Raw genomic sequence first — 23,445 nt, forward strand, 5'->3', positions numbered from 1 at the left:
ACTTAAGTTGTTTTTTAACCTACTTGTTTAGTTCTAACATCTTTCGTTTTAAAAAAAGAATAATCCCTAAAGTTTCATGAGGAAATGTGCTATTTCTGCTTCTCCGCAGTCCTTCCTTTTGCATAAAATCCTATGAGTTTATGTCACCATTATTCAGCCTTTTTAGGAGATTCTCAGATTACTTGGCAAATGTTTATTTGGATAGGACTTATTTTTACCTGGTTCATTTTTTTACTCTTTATTTTTTACATTTGGGTTTTTCATTGCTAAGACATTATTGATACTTTATTATCAACCGAAGTTCTTTGTTTACTTTAGTGTTCATTCTTTGTACTGGTCTGTGGTTTTAAACAAATGTATAATGTCGTGTGTCCACCATTACAGTATCCTACAGAATAGTTTCACTGCCCTAAAGACCCCTGTTCACCTGTTCTACCGTACCTCCACCGCAAACCCCTGGCAATCACTGATCTTTTTACAGTCTGTGGTCTTCTGCGGTCTTTTGCAGACTGTCACATAGTGGGAATCATACAGTATGTAGCCTTTTCAAACTGGCTTCTTTTACTTAGCAACATAAGGTTCTTCTACATCTTTCATGGTTTGATAGCTCATTTCATTTTATCACTGAATGATGCTCTATCGTATAGCTGTACCAGTTTGTTGATCTGTTCATCTACTGAAGAACAGTTTGGTTGCTTTCAAGTTTGGGCAGTTAAGAATAAAGCTACTATGTCATGTGTAGATTTTTGTGTGGACCTAAGTTTTCAGCTCATTTGGGAAAATACCAAGGGGCATGACTGCTGGATCTTACTTATGGTAGGAGTATGTTTAGTTATATAAGACACTTCAAACTGAATCCCAAAGTGGCCGCACCATTTTACATTTCCATCAGCAGTAAGTTTTTCTTGTTCTTAATCCTCATCAACATTTGGTATTATCTTTGTTTTGGGCGTTAGCCATTCTCATAAGTCTGTAGTAGTAGCTCATGGTTTGGTTTATTTAAGTGTGTGTTGTTGTTGTTTCCCTGATTAAGATTTTTGTTAAAGTGAACTTGGAAAAGGTGAAATTTTAAAAATGCGGTCAGCTACTTTTTACTGTCTTTAACTAAAAGTCTCATTAGAGAAAGTTGGATATTTTGTTGAAGTGGGGTATACCTCACACATATATTTGGCTTAGTCGTGATTATACCCATTTCCTGTTACTTGAGAAATGAGTAATAGAACGCAATGCTTTGTGTGTGCTGCTGCAAGTAGTTCTGTTTGGTCTTTGCCTTATTTTATTAACACTAATAAACTAATTTTCCCCAAAACTTTTCTAAGTTGGAGATTATAGGATCAGTTAAAGCAACTATTTTTTAAAGTAGTTTTTAAGAGTAAGAGGAAGTGCCTTGAGTGCCATATTTGTGATACAGAAAACAGGAATATTGACAAACTGTAAATTGGATTTGATAGAGCCACATATAGCTTTAGAAACCTGGACTGAGCCTTATTGCTGAGAAAATAGATGTATTAAACAACTGTGGAAGTTTTTTCTGATCATTGCTAATTCATCCAGCCAGGAATTGTGGCGTGACTGTAACATTAGGCATTGATTGTAGTTCCTAAGGAGACAGTGATAAATAAGAGCCCTACATCAAGGAGCTGACATTTCTAGGAGGGGAAGCAGGAATGGTGTATGATAAGCTCTGCGGGGAACATACAACAGCAACTGTCATTTAATCTCCTGTTAGGGACCACTAAATTTTTCCAGAGGAGGTAGTTGTAAAATGGAAGCCTGAAAGAGGATGTTCAGGTCAAGAAAAATAAAAAGAGAAAATCAGTTTGTATAAAGGCCTGCAGTGAAAGCATTCTTGCAGGATATGCAAGTGGTTGTGTATGGTTGAAAAGTAGAGTGTAAAAGAATGTCATAGAAATTAAGTCAGATCATGAAAGTCCTTGTTACTAGAGACTTTTGTTTTGGAGTGTGAGCTTGCTCTTGAGAACCAGATCTTGAAAGGTTTTCAGCAGAAGACTGATATGATCACCTTTGGTACATTCGTAGGTTTTATCTTCCATAATACCATAGTGCATGTGACTTAATAATAGGGCATAAAACATGCTATTCTATGTTCCACTTGTGTGGAATTTAAAAACATTTCTCCTGCTATCTCATGAATTCCTTGAAGTTAAAGCAATTGCATTTCCCTGAGTGTCTTACATATATTATATACTTGTTGAACGGGGGCCCACATCCTTTGAGACCTCCACTTTTGGAAAGAATCAACAAACTGAGAAACCAACCGAACTCCCCATGCATTTCCTTCCCAGTATAGATAAGGCTTTTTGTTTTTAAATACTTCCAGAGAATAAGAGTTCACAATCCAGAGCATATACATACTCAACTGAATTACTGTACTGTTTCAGGAAAGGATATGACCAATCGTAAACATAAAAGTTGTTGCACAATGAAGTCTAAAATGGATCAAACAAATGTTACCAGCCCACCTCTAAATTCTTGTCTTAGTGAAAGGTATGTTAAAGCTGTTCTATTAAAATACTTAAATGAAGCATTTTCCTACATATGCTGTTTGTTTTCTAGAAATGCATCTAATTTTCATGCTAACATTTTGGCTAAAAGCCTGAAAGAGGATCTTCTATTTTTAAATAATCTCTGTTTAGGTTGAATTTTTTAATTCAATAATTTTTACATTAGAAGCATTTACTTTGTTTTTCTTATAATGTTGAATTCACCTTTTTTGTCTATATTCTATGATATTTTTTAGTTTCATCTTATTACTGGTGAAAAGCAATGCCCTTGATATAGCAGCTTAAAATAATTTGTGTACTTTGAGAGAATATGATGATTTTATAAATTCACTATACATAATTACATAATTTTTAAGTTCAAGATGTGCAGTTCCTAGCAGTTGAAATTTGTTAGTGCTTTATACATTACTTCTTGTGGACATTTTAAACTTATTTTAGTTGTTACTTAGTTTTTCATGAGATATTTACTTTTTAAAAAGTAACAAAATATTACAAAGTAGTATAATTCTAATAATTAATATGACTGAGTCTTTTTTTCAATAAGATAAATATTTTGTTTCTTCTTGCCATTTCTGTTATCTTTGAATAATCTGGGGGATTTGTTGTTTGTTTGTTTTTTCTTTTTTCATTTTAGTCCTGTTCTACGAAGTACACATGTAACACCACAAAGAGAAAAGTCAGGTATGACTAAAAACAAGGTTTTGTTTAATCTCTAAAATACTCTTAAATTTTAATAAAAATAAAACTTTGTAATTTTCCCCTTGTTTTACCCCCAGTGGTCTATGGAAGCCTATTTCATACACCGAAGCTTATGAAGGTAAATAGTCCACCTAGTTCATTTTTCTTGTGTAGAAGTGAGAATTTGACAACAATGTCCTGCCTTTGGCCCAAAATTTACAAATATGTATCTATGCTAGGCATTCAGTAAACAATAAATGAAAAAATACTTTTAATCATCAGTGCATTTATGTGAAATAAATAAACTGTTTTTCTTATTTCCAGGGTCAGACACCAAAATGTATTTCTGAAAGTCTAGGAGCTGAGGTGGATCCTGATATGTCTTGGTCAAGTTCTTTAGCCACACCACCAACCCTTAGTTCTACTGTACTTATTGGTAATACGAGCAAATGTGTATCATGTATGATGGTAGATAATGTTGATATAGTGTCATCTCTAATGCTTCTGACAAAAAGAAAATAGGAAAAGATAATTAGGTAGTAATTAGATTAGATAATACCTTCTTTGATAAGTGTGTTAGTAGTTGAGAATAATTGTATTCTATTTAGTGTAGCTTGGGATCACAGGTACATTATGTGGTGTCCTAGGAGTGGTATTCTGTAGGAGTCCATCTATATGCAAACCCAGAGTTTTTTAGTTATTATTCTGGCAAAAACACATTCTGTTTAGATTCCCTCTTTGGCTAGGATTTAACTTTTTTTGTTGCTCAGATGAAATAATAGAGGTAAAGGCATGTTGAAAAGTAAGAAGTATTTAGCATATAATAGGCCTTTGCAGTATATTATTATCTAAATAAATGCTAAAGTCTGCAAGCTTTATCTGTTCAGTCATGACCCCATAACTCCATCTAATTTTCTCAGTCTTTATGGATAATATCACCTTAAAGTCAGGGTCATCAAACCACACTTTCTTAGCACCTGATGAGTGGTACTAAAGACTTGAATGTAGCTTATTCACTATGTTGACTGACCTAAGTACCATACTTGAGTCAATTCATTTTGTTTCAAATGCATCATTTATTCCAGTAGTGTATGTCTCTCGATGTATAACCAAAAAATACTGTAGTTTTCACATTAACTTTAGCGTCTGCTGTATAATACAGTACAGATAAATTGAATTTTTTTTTTTTACAGTCAGAGAGGAGGAAGCATCTGCAACTGTATTTCCTAATGACCCTACTGCTGTAAGTAAATATGACAAATTGATTATGCTATTGCAGTTGCTTACAATTTTGGAATGCCTGGAAAGATTATTTATCTTGCATTTTTCATTCTTTAATTTATGATTTATCTAAGCCTTTGAGTAAGTCTCTAAGCCTGATCCTATATGTGATTTTCTTGACTTCTAGGAAGTAATGGTGTCTCTAAGTTGAATATATGCATAGTGAGACTTTTTATACTAGTGACTTTAAAATATAACTTTTTAGGGGCGCCTGGGTGGCTCAGTCGGTTAAGCGTCCGGCTACGGCTCAGGTCATGATCTCACGGTTTGTGGGTTCGAGCCTCGTGTCAGGCTTTGTGCTGACACCCAGCTCAGAGCCTGGAGCCAGTTTCAGATTCTGTGTCTTCCTCTCTCTCTGACCCTCCCCTGCTCACACTGTCTCTCTCTCTCTCTCAGAAATAAGTAAAAATATTTTAAAAGTAAATAAATAAAATATAACATTTTTAAGTTTATTGTCAAGTTGGTTTCCGTATAACACCCAGTGCTCATCCCCACAAGTGCCCTACTTCATGCCCATCACCCCGCTTCCCCTCCCCCCGACCCCCATCANGAGGATGATGTTAGCTGAGGGCTTCTCATAGATGGCTTTGATGATGTTTAAGTAAGTTCCTTCTATCCTGACTTTCTCGAGGGTCTTTATTAAGAAGGGATGCTGTATGTGTCAGATGCTTTTTCTGCATCTATCGACAGGATCATATGGGGTTTTTTTTCTTTTCTTTTGTTGATGTGATGTGTCACATTGATTCATTTGCGAATATTGAACCATCCCCGTAACCCAGGTGTGAATCCCACTTGATCTTGGTGGATAATTCTTTTTTATGTGCTGTTGGATTCGATTTGCAAGTATCTTGTTGAGGATTTTTGCATCCCTATTCATCAAAGATATAGGCCTGTAGTTCTCTTTTTTTGCTGGGTCTCTGTCTGGCTTGGGAATCAGAGTGATGCTGGCTTCATAAAGTGAGTCTGGAAGTTTTCCTTCGATTTCTATTTTTTGGAATAGCTTGAGAAGAATGGCTATTAATTCTGTTTTAAATGTCTGATAAAATTCCCCAGGGAAGCCATCTGGCCCAGGGCTCTTATTTGTTGGGAGATTTTTGATAACTGATTCGGTTTCCTCACTAGCTATGGGTCTGTTCAGGTTTTCTATCTCTTCCCATGTGAATTTTGGTAATGTGTGTGTGTGTTTAGGAATTTGTTCATTTCTTCTAAGTTGTCCAATTTGTTGGCATATGATTTTTCATAGTATTCCCTGATAATTGCTTGTATTTCTGAGACGTTGGTTGTAATTAAAATGTAACTTTTGCAGATCTTTAAAAGCTATTTTTCTAACCATGATGAAAGTCTGAAGAAGAATGATAGGTTTATCCCTTCTGGGCCAGACAATGAAAATAAAAGTCTAAGAGATGCTAAAAGTCAAGGTAAGTCCTTCTATTGAATTGAACTACTGTTTTTAAGTGACAGCATCGGAGTATTGCTCCTACCTTTCTTAAAAAGAAAATACATTGCTTTTCCTTCTTAATTAAGGTCCTGTGAGTAGAAGCCAATGTGATTTAAATGAAAATGTTTAATCTTGGTAAAATAACATTCAAGATCTTATTGTGACACCAAAACAAAACCTGGAACATAAAACTTACAGAGATAAAAATAAGACTGAAAATTAACAAAATGTGAAGGCCTTATTACTAATTAGAAAGTAATTAGGGTTGCAGATGCTAAAAGTTTCCTGATCAGATCATTGAAATATTGCATTTTTCTTAGTCTCTATGTAGGCCTGTATAAATGTGTACGATTGGATGACTCTGTGTGTGTGTGTGTGTGTGTGTGTGTGTGTGTGTAAAATCAGATTTTACACTGTTATTGTAGGGCCACAAAATTAATTTGGAACATCTGGTTTGATAAATCTTAGAATGTTAAATTGCGAATTATATAGTAAGATTGCGTGAGATTTAATTGTACAGAGTTGGTAAAAAAGGTTATTAAGACCCTGGAATGTGAATAGAAGGCTTTGGGGACATTGGAATCAGCCTTTACCAGAAGAACAGAGGAAGGGTGGCACCCTCCACCGCTCCCTAAAAACACTAGCACTCAGGATAACCCTTTAAAATACCACAGTACATGTTATATAGCATATGCTATCTCTATGAGAAAGGTTGCAAGAATAGTATAAATTCTATGTCTGTATTATAAAATGTTATTAATATGCTTCTGTTTTAAATTTTAACAGGATTGGGGAAAATGTTAGGGAATTCATTATATAAAGTAAATAGCTGCAAAGACCATTTTGGAAAGCCAACACCAAATGTCTTAGAAGATGAAGTACATGAAAGAGTTGCAGATGTTTCTGAAGAAGATAGTTTTTCATTAAGTGTTCCTAAATATAAAACAAGAAATCTACAAAAAATAAACACCAGCAAGACTAGGAAAAATATTTTCAATGAAACAACCAACAAATGTGAAGAAGCCAAAAAACAAATGAAAGAAAATAAACATTCATTTGTATCTGAAATGAAAGCAAAGGTCAGGGATCCATTAGATTCAAACATAACAAATCAGAAGCCCTTTGGGAATGGAAGTAACAGAATCTCCAAGGAAGTTGTACTGACTTCAGCCTCTGAATGGTCTCACCTAACCCTCTCAGGTCTAAATGGAACCCAGATGGAGAAATCACCTCTATTGCATATTTCTTCTTGTGACCAAAATAATTCAGAAAAAGACCTCATAACCACAGAGAAAGAATGTACCAACTTTATTACTTTCGAAGATTCTTTGCCACAGATTTCAGGTGTACCAAAGTGTACAGAGACGATATTAAATGAGGAAATAGTGGTAAATAAGACAGATGAAGGGCAATGTCTTGAATCTCATGAAGACTCCATTCTGTCAATAAAGCAGGCGACATCTGAAACTTCTCTAATAGCTTCTCCACTTCAGGGTATCAAAAAGTCTATATTCAGGATAAGAGAATCACCTGAAGAGACGTTCAGTGCTGTGTTCTCAAGTAATGTAACAGATCCAAACTTTAAACAAGAACTTGAAGCCTCTGAAAGCAGATTAGAAAAACATTCTGTTTGTTCACAGAAAGAGGATTCTTTAAGTACGTGTTCAGTTGACAATGGAAGCTGGCCAGCCAGTATCAAACATACTTCTGTAGCTTTGAAGAATTCAGGTTTAATATCCACTTTGAAAAAGAAAACAAAAAAGTTTATTTATGTTATTAATGATGAAACATCTCATCAAGGACTAAAAACACAGAAAGACCAGGAATCGGGACTGATGAACTCTTTGGCCCAATTTGAAGCAAATGCTTTGGAAGGACCACTGACGTTTACAGATGCTGATTCAGGTACCTGTGTGTGTGTGTGTGTGTGTGTGTGTGTGTGTGTGTGAGAGAGAGAGAGAGAGTGAGAGAGAGAGACAGACAGAATTGTGCATATAGTTTTGTGGCTGGTGACAAGTTCTCTTATTTGAATATGTGAGTCTCTTTCTCTAATCTTATATATTACCTGCTTTCCTCCAGTAGTTTCTTTTTTGGTTTTCTTTCTGTAGTTTTTCCGTTTTTTTAAATCGCTATAGCTGGTATTCAGAAATATGTCTACATACATTATTGTTTAGGCCTTTGATTACCAGTGTTCAAATTCATTTTATTCAGACTTGTTGGATCAGTTTGCAGAGTTACACTGTATACAGTATCCCTCTTGAGACAGAACATGTGATTCAGAAGCATCAAAAATGTGACTGCTTCATTCCTGCTTTAATTTTATTGTATGCAAATTTGACAATTCTGTACATATGTTGTGCTGTTTACTATGGAAAGTCTCTAAATCATGTAAAAAATAGGGGCGCGTGGGTTTCTCAGTCGGTTAAGCTGCCGATTTCGGCTCAGGTCATGATCTCACAGTTCATGGGTTAGAGCCCCGCATCTGGCTCTGTGCTGAGAGCTCAGAGCCTGGAGCCTGCTTCGGATTCTGTGTCTCCCTCTCTCTCTGACCCTCCCCTGCTCACGCTGTCTCTCTCTCTTTCTGTCTCTTTCTCAGAAATAAATAAAACATTTAAAAAAATTAAAATAAATAAATCGTAAAAAATAGAAAAACTAAGTTTAATGTAATTAGCTAAGTTTAATATAAGTCACTTCTAAAATAAGAGTGGTTAGGGGTGCCTGGGTGGCTTAGTCGGTTAAGCGTCCGACTTTCGCTTAGGTCACGATCTCGCGGTTCGTGGGTTCGAGCCCCGCGTCGGGCCCTGTGCTGACTGCCAGCTCGGAGCCTGGAGCCTGTTTCAGTCTGTGACTCCCTCTCTCTCTGATCCTCCCCTGCTCACGCTGTCTCTCTCTCTCTCCTAGAAATAAATAAAACATTAAAAAAAAATTAAAAAAAAGAAGAAAAAAATAAAATAAAATAAGAGTGGTTATTGTTGTTGTTATATAGTTTTCTTAAATATTTAGAGACTACTTAGAGATATTAATATTCCTGGGTGCCAGAGTATCCACAGTGAAACTCCATTTTTATTTGAGCAATGATACTTTTATTAGTAGCTGAATTGTATATTAAAAAGGCAATTTTATCTTCCTTTGAGAAGATTTTAGTAGGTACAATACTGGAGTGTAAAGGAACTGTTTGAGATTTGGGTTAATTTCCAGAAAAGAATGTTTGATACTTTATATATCAGAATTAAAATCCGTGAAACAGCTAATAGTGGTGATCACTGATTAAATGAGAGTAACATTTTTGACTTGCTAATAGGGAATTGAGAGGGTTGATGAAACAAAAAAACTCTGAGCAGTTTCATTCATTTGCCTTTAAAGCTGAGATTAGGTCATCTTGCAGTCCCTTCATCTGTAGAACCTATTTTTAAAAGCTGATTTTTTTTTTTCAATATCAAAGACTGAATTAACTAAAGGAAGTGATTACTTTTCTAATTCCTTTCCTTTGCCTTGCTTTGTTTTTTATCTTCTATTACACCCATATTAGCAATGGATTTTTTTTTTTCCAAGTTTGTTTTCCAATAAAACTATGAATTTTTCTTATGGTGGCCACGTTCTTGAACTGCATACTAATTTTAATTGAATTGATACATGGTAGAAAAGAATATTAAGTTCAATTTGTTTTTAGTTGACAACGTAATAACTTCTAACAGAGACTGTTTAGAATTCTTTGTTTTAAGCTTGACATTCACTTCTTGCTTTTCATGTAATTCTTACTATAGATGCTACCTTTTTACTTAGTGGAATATATTTAATAAATGTGATTGATGGTACTTTAATTTTATCACTTTGTGTCTTTATGCTTAGGTTTATTGCATTCTTCTATCAAAAAAAGCTGTTTACAGAATGATTCCAAAGAACCAACTTTATCTTTAACCAACTCTTCTAGGACAATTCTGAGAAAAGTTTCCAATAATGGAAGCAGTACTCCTAATTCTAAAATAATATCTCAAGAACTTGATTATAAAGAAGCAAAAATTAAAAAGGAAAAACTACAGTCATTTATAACCACAGAAACAGATTGTCTGTCATCCTTGCAGGAAAAACACTGTGAGGATGATACAAAAAGCCAAAGAGTTTCAGATAGAAAAGAAGAGATCTTGCCTGCAGCAAGTCCCCCTTCTGTGCCTTGTTCAGAAGTCGAGGATAGTGGTATTCACTTTCAGTCTCTGGAAAGCTTTTCATCTGACGCAGATAATCGCAGCCAGTTAACTCCTGGCTCCAGGGATCCTCCATCAAACCCAGTCATGCGTGCTAGAGGAAGAGAATCATGTAAAGTGCCAGAGACACTAAAATGTAAGAATCCTGCAGCTGGTTTTCAATTAACCAAAACCCTGGAAGAGAATCAAGAAATACGTGTTTTAAATGAAAATTCTAAAAAAGCTAACCTGTCATCAACTGAAAAATATGCAACAGAAGCATCACCTTCTCTGAAGGTACCACTCAACCAAGATGCACATCTCACAGTAATCCAAAAAGACCAAAAAGAAACTGCTTTAATTTCAAAAATAACTATCAATACAAACTCTGAAGAGCTTTTCCCAGATGAGAATGATTTTGTCTTTCAGATAACTAAGGAAAGGAATGTTCCTGATGTAGGAAGTATTAAAGAACTTGATGATGCAGACCTGTGTTGTGTAAAAGAACCTGTTCTGGAGAACTCTCCCGTGGTAGTGTATACAGATAGGGATGACAAACAAGAAGCTGAAGTGTCAATCACAAAAGATTTTGATTCAGCAGACATAGATGATCTTACAGAAAAGAACAGAAATAGCATAAAGCAGCAACTCAGAATGACACTAGATCATTATTCAAAATCAGATATCACCTTGGATTCAGATATGAAATCAAATGGAAATAATGATTACACGGATAATCCAGCAAGACTATCAGATCCAGTTCTAAATCACAATTTTGGAAATGGCTTCAGAACAGCTTCTAATAAAGAGATAAAACTCTCTGAACACAACATTAAGAAAAGCAAAATGCTCTTCAAAGATATTGAAGAACATTATCCTACTAACTTAGCTTGTATTGAAATTGCAAATACTTTATTAGAAAGTCAAGACAAACGGACCAAACCTCATGCACCTGAACCACAGTCAATTAATATCGTATCTGGGTGTGTGCAGAGGAGCGCATATGTTTCTGATAGTGAAGGTGATCACACAACTCCTCCAACTTTATCTGTAAAGCGAGATTTTGATTCAAATGATAATTTAACACCTAGCCAAAAGGCAGAAATTACAGAACTTTCTACCATTTTGGAAGAATCGGGAAGTCAGTTTGAATTTACACAGTTTAGAAAACCAAGACACATGATACAGAAAAATCCATGTGAAATGCCTGAAAAACACCTGACTATCTCAAATACCATTCCAGAGGAACGGAAAGATTCTGATCTTCATCTCACAACTAATGGCCCATCTGTCGGTCAGAGAGATAGCAGCAAGAAATTTGAAGGTATAGTCGGAGGTAAGCAGAAGTTTGCTTGCTTGTTAAAAACCAGCTGTAACAAAAATGCTTCTGGCCATTTAACAGGCAAAAATGAAGCAGAGTTTAGAGGCTTTTATTCTGCTCGTGGCACAAAACTGAATGTTTGTAGTGAAGCACTGCAAAAAGCTAAGAAGCTGTTCAGTGACATAGAGAATATTAGCAAGGAGCCGTCTGTAGAAGTAGATACAAGAAGTTTCTCTTCAAGTAAATGTAATCCTGTTTCAATGTTTACGATAGAAAGTTATAACAAAGAGAAAAAGTTAAATGAAAAAAATAATAAGTGCCACCTAATACTACAAAATAATATTGAAAGGACTACTGGCATTTTTGTTGCCAAAAATACTGAAGGTTGTGAGAGAAACACAGAAAATGAAGCTAACAAATATACTGATGCCAGTGGAAATACTTACAGCTTTGGAGAATATGATGGCAGTGATTCAAGTAAGATTGATACAGTTTATATTCATAAAGAAGAAACTGGCTTGCCATGTATGGATCAGCACAACATAGATCTGAAATTATCCAGCCAGTTTATAAAGGAGGAGAGCACTCAAATTAAAGAAGGCTTGTCAGATTTAACTTGTTTGGAGGTTGTGAAAGCTGAAGAAACATTTCATGTTAACACGTCAAACGAACATTTAACTGCTAATACAATGGGGCAAAATATAAAAGATTTTGACATTTTTGATGTATCCTTTCAGACTGCAAGTGGGAAAAATCTAAGAGTCTCTAGAGCATCATTAAATAAAGTTACGCATTTCCTTGATCAAAAATGTACAGAAGAAGAATTGAATAACTTTTCAGATTTCTTGAATTCTGAATTACTTTCTGGCATAGATATCAACAAAATAGACATTTCACGTCATGAGGAAATGGAAAATATTGAAAGAAAAGACAAAATAATGAAAGAAAGTGACCTCATTGGTACTGAAAATAAATCACTGACTCTCCAGCAAAGACCGGAATATGAAATCGAAAAAGTCAAAGAACCTACCATTTTGCATTTTCATACAGCTAGTGGGAAAAAAATACAAATTGCAAAGGAATCGTTGGACAAAGTGAAAAATCTTTTTGATGAGAGAGAGCAAGATAAAAGCGATATCACTAATTTTAGCCATCGAGGGGCAAAGATGTCCAAGGGCAGAGAGGAGTGTAAAGGTGGGCCGGAATTAGCATGTAGGACAATTGAAATAACAACTGCTTCAAAGGATGAAGAAATGCAGAACTCTCTAGAGAAAAACCTTGTTTCTGACGAGATCGTGTTGGTACCCAGCCTCTTAAGTGACAATTTATACAAACAAACTGAAAATCTTAAAATATCAAATCGTGCCTCTCTGAAAGTTAAAGTACATGAAAATACAGAAAAAGAAACAGCAAAAAAGCCTACAACTTGTACAAATCAATCCACTTATTCAGCCACTGAAAATTCAGCTTTTGCATTTTACACAGGACATGGTAGAAAAATTTCTGTGAGTCAGGCTTCCATACTTAAAGTAAAAAAATGGCTTAGAGAAGGAGAATTGGATGATCAGCTAGAAAAAACAGTGTATGATGAGTCAGAATATCTTTCAGGAAATAAAGTTGATAATTCTGGTATTGAGCCAATAGCAAGGAATGTTAGAGAGAGAAAAAACACCAGTGTCTCTGAAATAATGTCCACTGTAAGAGAAGCAGACACAGACCCACAGGGCATAAACAAAGACATTTGTGTTCAGAAACCTGTGACTAATTTCTCATGCAAAAATGAAAATACAGCACTTAAAGTGACCATTTCTGATTCAAATAATTTTGATTCCATTCAGAAATTGAATTCTGATTCACATAATGCTGTGCCTGCATACGCTACAGCAAGTAGTGAAAGAGTTTTAGTTGCACACAAGACAAAAGTGACAGAGGAATTTACAGAAAACTGTGATATGGCTACTAAGCAAAACACCAAGAGTAAACCAGGCACTTACCAAGGGAAAATTGTGGCAGGTTATGGTAAGGCGCTGGATGATTCAGAGGATATTTGTCCTAACTCTCTGGATGGTGCAGAATGTAGTTCACCTTCACATAAAGATTTTGCTGAGACTCAAAGTGAACAAACTCTACAACTTAGCCAAAGTATATCTGGATTCAAGAAAGATTCTGAAATACTACCTTGTCAGATTAATTTGAAAACTTCAGATATGTGTAAACTTAGTACAAGCAAGCATCCTCGGTCCGTCTCTTGTACAAGTGCTTGTGGGATTTTTAGCACAGCAAGTGGAAAATCTGTACAAGTATCAGATGCTGCATTACAAAAGGCAAGACAGGTGTTTTCTAAGGTAGAAGATAGTGCCAAGCAGCTCTTTTCCAAAGTATCATCTAAACATAATGAGGAACACTCAGACAAGTTCACAAGAGGAGAAAATACTATGATACATACCGCCCCAAATTTACCATCATCTGCTTTCTCTGGATTCAGTACAGCAAGTGGGAAACAAGTTTCAGTTTCTGAAAGTGCCTTATACAAAGTTAAGGGAATGTTAGAAGAATTTGATATGATCAGAACTGAATGTAGCCTTCAGTGTTCGTCTACATCTAGAGAAGATGTATCAAAAATGCCTCCTCCCTCTTGTATTCATAAGAGAACCCCAGAACACTCTGTAAACTCCAAATTGGAAAAGGTCTCCAATAAAGAATTTAAATTATCAAGTAACTCTAACATTGAAAAAGATTCTTCAGAAAATTACTCTGTGAAAGCTTTTCCATATCCCTCTCAGTTTAAGCAAGACAAAGGGCACTCGCTACTAGGAAACAAAGAATCGTTTGTTGAGAACATTCCTCTTTTGGGAAAAGAACAGGCTTTACCTAAAAATATAAAAATGGAAATCGGGAAAACTGCAGCATTTCCTCATCTTCCTGTGAAAACAGATATAGAAATTCATTCTACTGACTCCAAGGATCCAGAAAACTATTTTGAAACAGAAACAGTAGAGATTGCCAAAGCTTTTGTGGAAGATGGTGAGCTGACAGATGCCGAACTGTTAAGTCACGCCAGACACTTTCTGTCTACATGCCAACACACTGAGGAGACGCTTCTGTTAAATTCAAGAAAAGGGAAAAGAAGAGGAGATGTACTTGTGTCAATTGGTAAGTGTCTGTTTTTTCCTTTCAGGTTGCCAATCACTTAAAAATCAAGTCTTTAATAATCCTGGTATACTAGCTTACAGCAATTCAAGTATTAGAAGCTGTATTTTTACAGACCTTTGTGGATGGTTTAGCGGAATGTGATTTAATCTCTGAGCCTGTACCAAGAAACATGTTCTGAGGTTATTTTAATGTATTTTTAGAAATTACTAATCTAGTTATAATTAAGAAGCTGCTGTTAAAAGTTTGTTTCCCTAGAAAATCTGAAACTTGTAACAGCTTGCGTAATACAACTTACTGTTTTCATATAAATATGAATATATAGAGAGAGGAAGATCACAGAGGTTCTAACTCTGGCTCCTGTGAACTTAAAAAATTGGTTTCAATTATAGGTGTTGGTTTGCCTCCTTTTTTAAATCTAGGAAGTGTTCTAAAGTCAGTCATTTTTGGCAGATAGTATTCTGGTCTTAATGCCATTTGGACTTTATTCTAACTTCTCTTTTAAGTGTATACGGAACAACTTAATTTAATTAGGTTATTTGACTAGGAATAATCTTAAATCATTGAATCTGTTGGTCAAATACCATTAAAGTAAATGCCAAAAGTAAAGTGGATGATCCTAAATATTAAATAACTAACTCCTTTTTAAAAACTATGGACCCTTAAGATTGAGTTGAATGAGTTACCACAGGTCTTGCCCAGTCTCTTCTTACTATAGAGAAAGACACTGAAGCCAGTGTCTTCAGCTCTGTGCCTTCAGTTACCCTGGTGGATACAGAGTTTCTTAATTGTTATCCAGGCCACGTTCCATATCAAGTTTATGTTATGGGAAAAGTAGAAAGTTTATGATATTTACCTTAAACTGTTGCTGTGCTCTGGTGAAAATTTTGAAGTGCAGATGCTTAAAGAGATTCACTGTTCTTTTATGGAAAATAATGGCTTTGTTTATAGGAACCCATTTTGTTCATGTGTGCTCCCAAGTGGGTTAGCCTGCTTAGGGAAGAAAAAAAAACAAAACTCCTCAGACTTGTAATAATTGTTCTCAGCATCATCACTATTTAATTTCCCTCACTTCTGATATATATATGAATATACAATTTAATCAGCTTCTGCTTACTTGTTAAACCGTTAAATCACTTCATAATCTAACAGTTGATAAAGCTTTGCGTGGACATTTTTACTTTCTATTAAATTCTACAAATTCATTCCCTTTAATAAAGTATCAGAACCCAGTGTACCTATTATCACCTGTTATCCCAGTATGCCATGGACATGCATAATTTGAATTATGGTTAACTTTTGCTCTCAGCCTTTGTAGAATTTTTAAATAAATATTGCTAATATTTTAATGTAATTTTGGTAATTTCAAAAAGTATTTCTTCCTACTCACTCTACTTGAAGGACCTGCGTAATAAATTTCTATTTGAATTTAATGCAGAAAAAAAGTTTTACTTGAAGAAATTCTGTTTTTTCTTATTTCCAGTAAACTTATAGTTACATTTAGTGCCAGTTTATCCAATTAAAAAGTAGCTTATCACTAGTATCTGGTAACATCTTTTTATCCCTACACCCTAGCTATTAGATAGTGTTATTTTAAATGGTAAGAAAGAAAGAAAGAAGTTAAGTTGATATTGAAAAATGAATTGTCTCTTTCAAAGTAGAATTATTATGTAATTATTATGTATTTTTTTGCTTAATAAATTGTAAGAGTCAGGACTTTAGTTTTAAAAAATGTACTGTATAGGCTTTTGAAAAATAGAATTGCTACTATTTGCTTTAAAAACATGTATGGAAATTTCTTTTTAGGAGAACCCCCAATCAAAAGAAATTTGTTAAATGAATTTGACAGGATAATAAAAAACCAAGAAAAATCCTTAAAAGCTTCGAAAAGCACTCCAGATGGTAAAATTTGCTTTGTATTCATATCTTTTCCCTCTCTATAGGTACTACACACAATATTTTTTTAAGTTAACTTTTCTCAACTTTTTTGGGTATGTAAATAATTGGACAAGACTTTGCAGTGCGGTTTGTTAAAATTATGTCTTTGTTCTGTGAGCTTTTCCTTCATAACACCAAGTATGATGTGGAGCTTCTCTATAATGACTTTTTAAATTACAAAGGCTATAAAAATTTAGAAATCTCTTAGTATAATAATTTAAGGCTTAGGTTCTGGGAATCGAGTCAAGTTTTTGACCTTCACCATTCCACCAAAATCACCCTTTCCTAAGTCACATAGTGATCTCCATGCTGGCAAATCCAACAAGCATTTTTTGTCCTCATTTGACTGTCTTTCAGCCCACATATGACAGTTGGTCACTCCTCTGAGACCATCACATACTCTAGGTTCTCCTCCTGCATAGCCACTTCTCTGTTGTCTTTGCTGGTTCTTCTTTATTCTTTCCTTCCTCTAAACATAGGAGCGCCCCAGGGCTCTGTCCTTTGAGCTCTTCTCTGCCTAAACTTCAGTTTCAGTGACTAGCAACATTGTTATCTATAAGCTTAGCCCATCCTGGAGCTCCAGACTTACTTATGCATTTGCCCTTGATACTTTTCCTACTATGCTAATAGGCATCTCTAAGTCACTGTAGGCAGTGCTGAACTCCTGATCGTTGTCCCAGACCTGCTTTTTCTGTTCATTCCTTTCTCACTGCCATTCTGCCAATTGATACATCAAAACCTTGATGTCCTCCTTTACTCTTTTATTTCTTCATACTTCATTCATATCCAGCCCGTCAACAAGTCCTTTATGTTTTACCTTTGAAATATAACAGGAATCTGATCATTTTTTCACACCTCTACCCCATACCATCTTCATCTAAGCCACAGTCAAAGTTTGTAACTCCTTTCTCTGTTTCTGCATCTGTCCCTCCTCCAGGCTGTCTCAGCATAGCAGCCAGAATCATCCTAGTAACAAAAAGGTCAGATCATGCCCCTTGATTGCTTAAAACTCTGTGTGGCTTCTTATTTCATTTAGACTAAAATCTGAAATTCTTACCATGGAATAGTTAAAAAAAAATGTAACTATTGCTCACTATATATTTGGTTCCTGAGTTTGGAAAGGAAGAATTCAAATAGTAAGGGATAACTATGTTAGACTGTAGAGGCTTAGTTCTGAAACACATGCAGTAAATCCCACAGTAAACCCTTAATGACTACACAGGATCTTCCTCATTCTTTTTTATGGTTGCATAGTATTTGACATGTGGCTGTATCAATGTATTTTAGTTTAGGCAGCCAATCCTGTACTATTGAACTATTTGAAAGTTTTAAGAAGTACATGTTGCATAGTGAGAACAATATCTAAAGTTTGGCTTGTAAACCTTCATAAGACTAAATTTTAAGTTTGATGCATGGCAGTTAACTAACACATTTAAGTTATGATTAACATCAGCTGACTAAATTTATACTGATTTTGTTGATATGTTTATGCTGAGTTATTTGGTATATAGTTATTATCAATTTGTGTGTCAAATATATCAAGTCTATAGTATCAGATTTTTTATGTAAATATTTACAATTATTTGTAATAAATAGGCATAGGAAATAAAACTTCATTTAACTTTTCATTAATACATAATGTAAACTATTTTTCTAGGCATCATAAAAGACAGAAGCTTATTTATGCATCATATTTCTTTAGAGCCAGTTACCTGTGGACCCTTTAGGTAAGACCTGTTCAGTTTTTTTAATAGGAAAGTATGTTTTTTTAATTAATATTTCTAAAAATATTCTTTTATCTCTCCTCCCTTTCAAAACCCTACTCAAATTACTAAGAGAATTTTTTAAACATATAAATCCACAAGGACAATAATCAGAGAAAAAACAAATTTTGGAAGCCAAAAAACATAAATGATTTAGAACACCATAGAAAGCTGAAACTTGACATTATAGCAAGCAGAGAAGCTACCCAGTTTCCCCTTAAAAAAACCAGGAAAGACTCAAATTGGCACAACATGTACTTCTGACGGTGAGGTAGTAAATAGGAAGATTAGTTGAAAATCTGTTTAAGAAACACCTATATCCCTCTCCCATACTGAAGGCAGCCAGTTATCCCTTTTGTGCTAGAAGACCTGGTAGGAGATTGTCTGGAGAAGATGAATTGGAGGGATTCTGAATTGGGAGGTGGGGAGACACAGCAGACACAGTTGAAGGGAGGGTACTGAAAACAGAGATTAAGTAAAAAATCTGCTTCTTAAGTAGTGAGACTCACCAGCCTCTTTCTCAAATACTGGCAGCCAGGTCTCTAGGCAGAAGACTGGAAGTTTTTTTTTTTTTCTGGGGAACATGACTAGCCCAATAGAAAAGACTGGAAATACTGACAAATGCAGGTACTCAAATGAAACCACGTACCCAGAGCACCAGACAGTGATGCCAACAATTAACAAGTCCCTCCAGCACACACTTCATTGTTTGTTTGTTTTGAGAGAGAGCAGGGGAGGGGCAGAGAGGGAGAAGGAGACAGAGAGAGAATCCAATCCCACTGCCCACACAGAGCCCAACACTAGGCTCAGTCCCATGAACCGTGAGTTCATGACCTGAGCCAAAATCAAGAGTCAGGTGGCACTTAATCAACTGAACCACCCAGACACCCCATACCTTACTCTTAAATAAGATCAGAAAATCAAGGATCACTAGTATTGGAAGAAAGCCTCTGTGATAGTTTCCATAGTGCAAAAACAAACAAAAAAAGAAAGGAACTTAGAGGAAATAGACCATGCTTGGAGGTGAATAAAATTTCGAAAATATATACTAATATTCCCAGGATAGAGAACCAATAGAAGTAATAGAAGATAAAAGTTATGAAATCTCCAAGAATATAGAAAAAAAGAAAAAGATGAAAAAAGAAAAGACAATTGGAAAAGTCCTATGGGCCTAACCTCTGAAAATTTGGAGTTGGGGAAAAAAGAAATAAATGGGAAATGAAGTTTTCAAAGAAATAAGATACTTTATCAATACTGAAGGACATGAGTTTCTTTGATTAAAAGAGACCTCTGAGTGATTGATCACATGAATAAAAACTGACTCACATTAAGGCACATCCTTGTGAAATTTTAGAATGCTGCAGGCAAAGGAAAACCTTAAATTTTCTGAGAGGGGGGCAAAGAAATCAGGTTTCTTAAAAAAAAATTTTTAATGTTTTATTTATTTCTGAGAGAGAGAGTGTGAGCAAGGGAGGGTCAGAGAGAGAGGGAGACACAGAATCTGAAACAGGCTCCAGGCTTTGAGCTGGCTGTCAGCACAGAGCCTAACGCTGGGCTCGAACCCACAAACCCCGAGATCATGACTTGAGCTGAAGTAGAACACTTAACCAACTGAGCCACCCAGGCACCCCAAGAAATCAGGTTTCAAAGTTTCAAGAGTCCTAATGGTATAAATCCTCTCATCATTAACAATGGAAGCTCGAAGATTATGGATTCTATAATGTATACTACAGAGCAGTGACTTGAAAATTCTGAGAGAAAATGATCTCCACCCTAGAATTCTGTCACTGGCCAAAATATCAAATAAGTGTGAAGTAGACATTTTTCAGATGCAGAGTACCAAGAGGTTTATCTCCCATACACTTCTTGGGAATCTCACAAAACCCTCCCATAACCAAGAAGGAGGAAGATGTAGGATTTAAGAAACAGAAGTTAGCATAGGAAAGAGGCAGAGGGAGTCACCCAGATAGACAGTGATTTTAGGGGAGACCCCAGAAAGAGAGCTGTGTCGCTAAGCCGAGACTGGCAGCTAGCCCATTTTTGACCAGAAGAATAGTGTTCTGGGATAGTTTGCCTACAGGATAAAATTGAAGCAGAACCTGACGTCTTAATGCAGTAAGAAACTTCTTGGTAAAGATGGTGGATTGAGCATACTCCCATCCTTCCATTGCCTTCCAGAATTTTACCAAAATCACAGTGAGGGAACCTGCACATACCAAAGATAGGGAGAACAGGAGAGGAGACCACAGTGGCTGTTTTTCCAAGGGTATGGAAGAAAACAGATTAAAAGGCTTGTAGGGGGGAGAGAGAGAACCAACCATTTCACACCAAAGAAGCCTCCAAAGCTGAGGAATTAGTGGATCTTCAGAATTGGTAGTGAAGAAGGAAGGAGCCAGAACAAGGGTATGGGGTGAAAATACATCACCCCTTCCACTCCATGAATCTAGACAGCTTCCTGTTCAGTGTAACAGAAGACTAGGGTTAAGTCTCCAGAGAGGGTACACAATTAAATGTTGACAGTCAAATGCATAACTTGGGAAGACGGGGAGATGAAATAGAAAGGATGGTTAGTGAAGCAGAAATGGTGTTGACAAAGAGCTAAATCTTCGTCTTCCAAGTGGCTCTTCAAGAAGAAGCAGTTACAGAAATGTCACTTAGATATAATGGATGTGAATATCACAGAAGCATCTAAAATTGTAGAAAGCAGTTATAAAAACTTTTCTAGCTGGTAAGTTATTTAGTCCAAAGCTATGGTTTAAACTTTTTAATGTTACCTTTTCATAAATAACTATCTGTGACATTGTTGAAAAAAGTCATTGGTCTACATTTCTGGAATATATTCTCCAGTAGGCTACTAATATACATATTTTGAAAGTAGAAACCCAGGTGATTTTGTTTCCGTTTTCAAAAGAAGGTTGTAATATTTAAAACAAATGCTTATTTATCTGCATATTACCTTAAATTTCACACACAATACAATACTTTTATGCATTTAGTACGCATGCCTAAGGATCTAATTTACCTAAGTATCTGATTTATACTGTGCAGATAGATACAAAGATAAATAAGTCTACCTCAGATTGCTAGTCCTGGAGCCAGGCATGGAAAGAATTACTGTGATAAAAGTACTAAACTAGGTACAACAAAGTGACGTGACAGCGTAGAAAAATTGGCACCTAATTATGGGACAGAAGCTTAACAAGAGCAGTTCTCCAAACGAAATGTAAAGAACGCTTGGGCGAGGAGGGCACTCCATACCCTGGGAAGAGAAAGAAGTTGTGTGGCTTTCCTCATGGGATTCAGTGGGCTGGGGTGCAGTGGGGGCTGGGAGGAAACAAAACAAGAAATGGGGAGGTTAGCAACTATAAATAGGAAGCCTTCTGTGTCATTTCTGACAAGTCGCAACCTGGGTAGGTGACCACTTGTGGAAGGTTGTAAGAAGAGGAGCAGCATAACCAGACTTGTGTTTTAGAAATAGACCAAAGTGAAAGTGTCGCAAGGAGATTAGTAAGGAAAATTTAACACAGGTACTAGAGTAGAGACTATAAATGAGTGGGAGATTAAGATTCAGAAAGATTTGGCCAGGGGCACCTGGGTGGCTCAATCGGTTGAGCCCCCCAACTCTTGATTTCAGCTCAGGTCATAGGATTAAGCCCCGAGTCGGGCTTGTGCTGAGCATGGAGCCTGCTTAAGATTTTCTCTCCCTCTGCCCCCCCTCCCCCAACAGACACACACACTCTAAATAAATAAATAAACAAACAGAAAAACATATTTGACCAGATAATGGCTAACTGGGAATGTCAGAGTATCTCCACTTATTCAAGTAGACATGTTAGTCATGACCTACAAAGCAAATGCCTCATTTTCACAGGATTCTTAATATTTAAAAACAAGGGAATACAAGATAAATGAAAATAAGTTTTGGAGCAGAAGCTTTATTTATTCTTCTGCATGAGATCTCTCAATCATACTGATCTCTACATCAGTCCAGCAATTGCCCCTCTCTCTCCTGCATTGATACCTGTCTTCCTCTCTACTGGCTTAGTCCCATCAGTCGGGTAACTGCTGTAAGTCTCTGTCTTAACAAGAAACACTATTCTTGATTCCTCTAATCCCACCAGTCCATTTTCTTACCCTCTAAATCACAACTCATTAAAATGGTCTCCACTCATGTTCTCTACCTCATGTCTTCCCCTCCTCTCCTGAACCCACCCCACTCTCCAATCACTGTGAACTACTCTTTATCAAGATTGCCTGTTACCCAGCAATTGTTGAATCTTGTCCACTCTCCACCGTCTGTTAACTTAGCATTTGCATAGTTAATCACTCTATCTTCTTAACACTTTCTTTAACTTCTGGGACCTCTCTCTTCTCCTTTTCCCACTGGCCATTCTTTCCCTTTTGTTGGTTCTTCTCTTAAATCACTAAATGTTAACTTCCCTCATGGTTCATTTGCAGATCGCTTCTCTTCCTGACCTTCCTCCTTCATAACTGTCTCATCCACTATCATGACTTTATATACCCTCTATTTACTCATGGCTCTAAAATTAATATTGTTAGCCCAGATTTCTTCCCTGAACAACATATACATTCATCTAGTTACGTCCTTGACATTTGTATTTGGCTGACTAATAGACATCTCAAACTTAACAGCTTCAAAGTTTACCCTAGTCGAATTTACCCAAGGGATACAGAAATGCTGAGGCATAGGAGCACATGTACCCCAATGTTCATAGCAGCACTCTCCACAATAGCCAAATCATNCTATGAAAGTAAAAGTCTAACAACTCTGCTTTCAAAATACACTCACAACATAGGATAGAGTGTGTCATTTTTTTGCTCAAAAACTAGCCCATGACTTCCCATCAGAGTACATTCGGGAAGCCCTACCAGGGTGTATGGTTGTCTCTGATCTGGCCTTCTTGCTTTATTTCCAATCCCACCTGCTGACTTTCTGTGCTCACTCTGCTCCAGGTATACTTAGGCGTAGCCTGGCATGTGATGTCTATGTGCTCACAGCCCTGCAGCTCCTCTCCCAAACACCTACCTGGCTCTCTTTCTCATTTCCTTCAAGGCTCTATACAAATGTCACCTTATCAATAATGTCTTTCTTACCAACTTTTTAGAATATTACTTATTTTGCTGGACACTTCCTGTCCCCCTTACTGTG

General features: G+C 36.1%; 1 protein-coding gene across 1 annotated transcript in view; it reads left to right on the top strand.

Moving 5' to 3' along the window:
• BRCA2 (BRCA2 DNA repair associated) overlaps nucleotides 1–23,445 on the top strand; it is a 57,453-nt gene that overhangs the window by 5,903 nt on the left and 28,105 nt on the right. The window contains 10 exon segments of the mRNA XM_077752525.1: nucleotides 2,403–2,508; nucleotides 3,160–3,206; nucleotides 3,302–3,342; nucleotides 3,528–3,639; nucleotides 4,397–4,446; nucleotides 5,791–5,902; nucleotides 6,709–7,827; nucleotides 9,772–14,577; nucleotides 16,381–16,476; nucleotides 18,170–18,239. Coding sequence (XP_077608651.1) covers nucleotides 2,403–2,508; nucleotides 3,160–3,206; nucleotides 3,302–3,342; nucleotides 3,528–3,639; nucleotides 4,397–4,446; nucleotides 5,791–5,902; nucleotides 6,709–7,827; nucleotides 9,772–14,577; nucleotides 16,381–16,476; nucleotides 18,170–18,239 — 6,559 coding nt within the window.

This window comes from Crocuta crocuta, unplaced genomic scaffold, assembly GCF_008692635.1.
Source record: "Crocuta crocuta isolate KB4526 unplaced genomic scaffold, BGI_CrCroc_1.0 scaffold190, whole genome shotgun sequence".
Taxonomy (NCBI): Eukaryota; Metazoa; Chordata; class Mammalia; order Carnivora; family Hyaenidae; genus Crocuta; species Crocuta crocuta.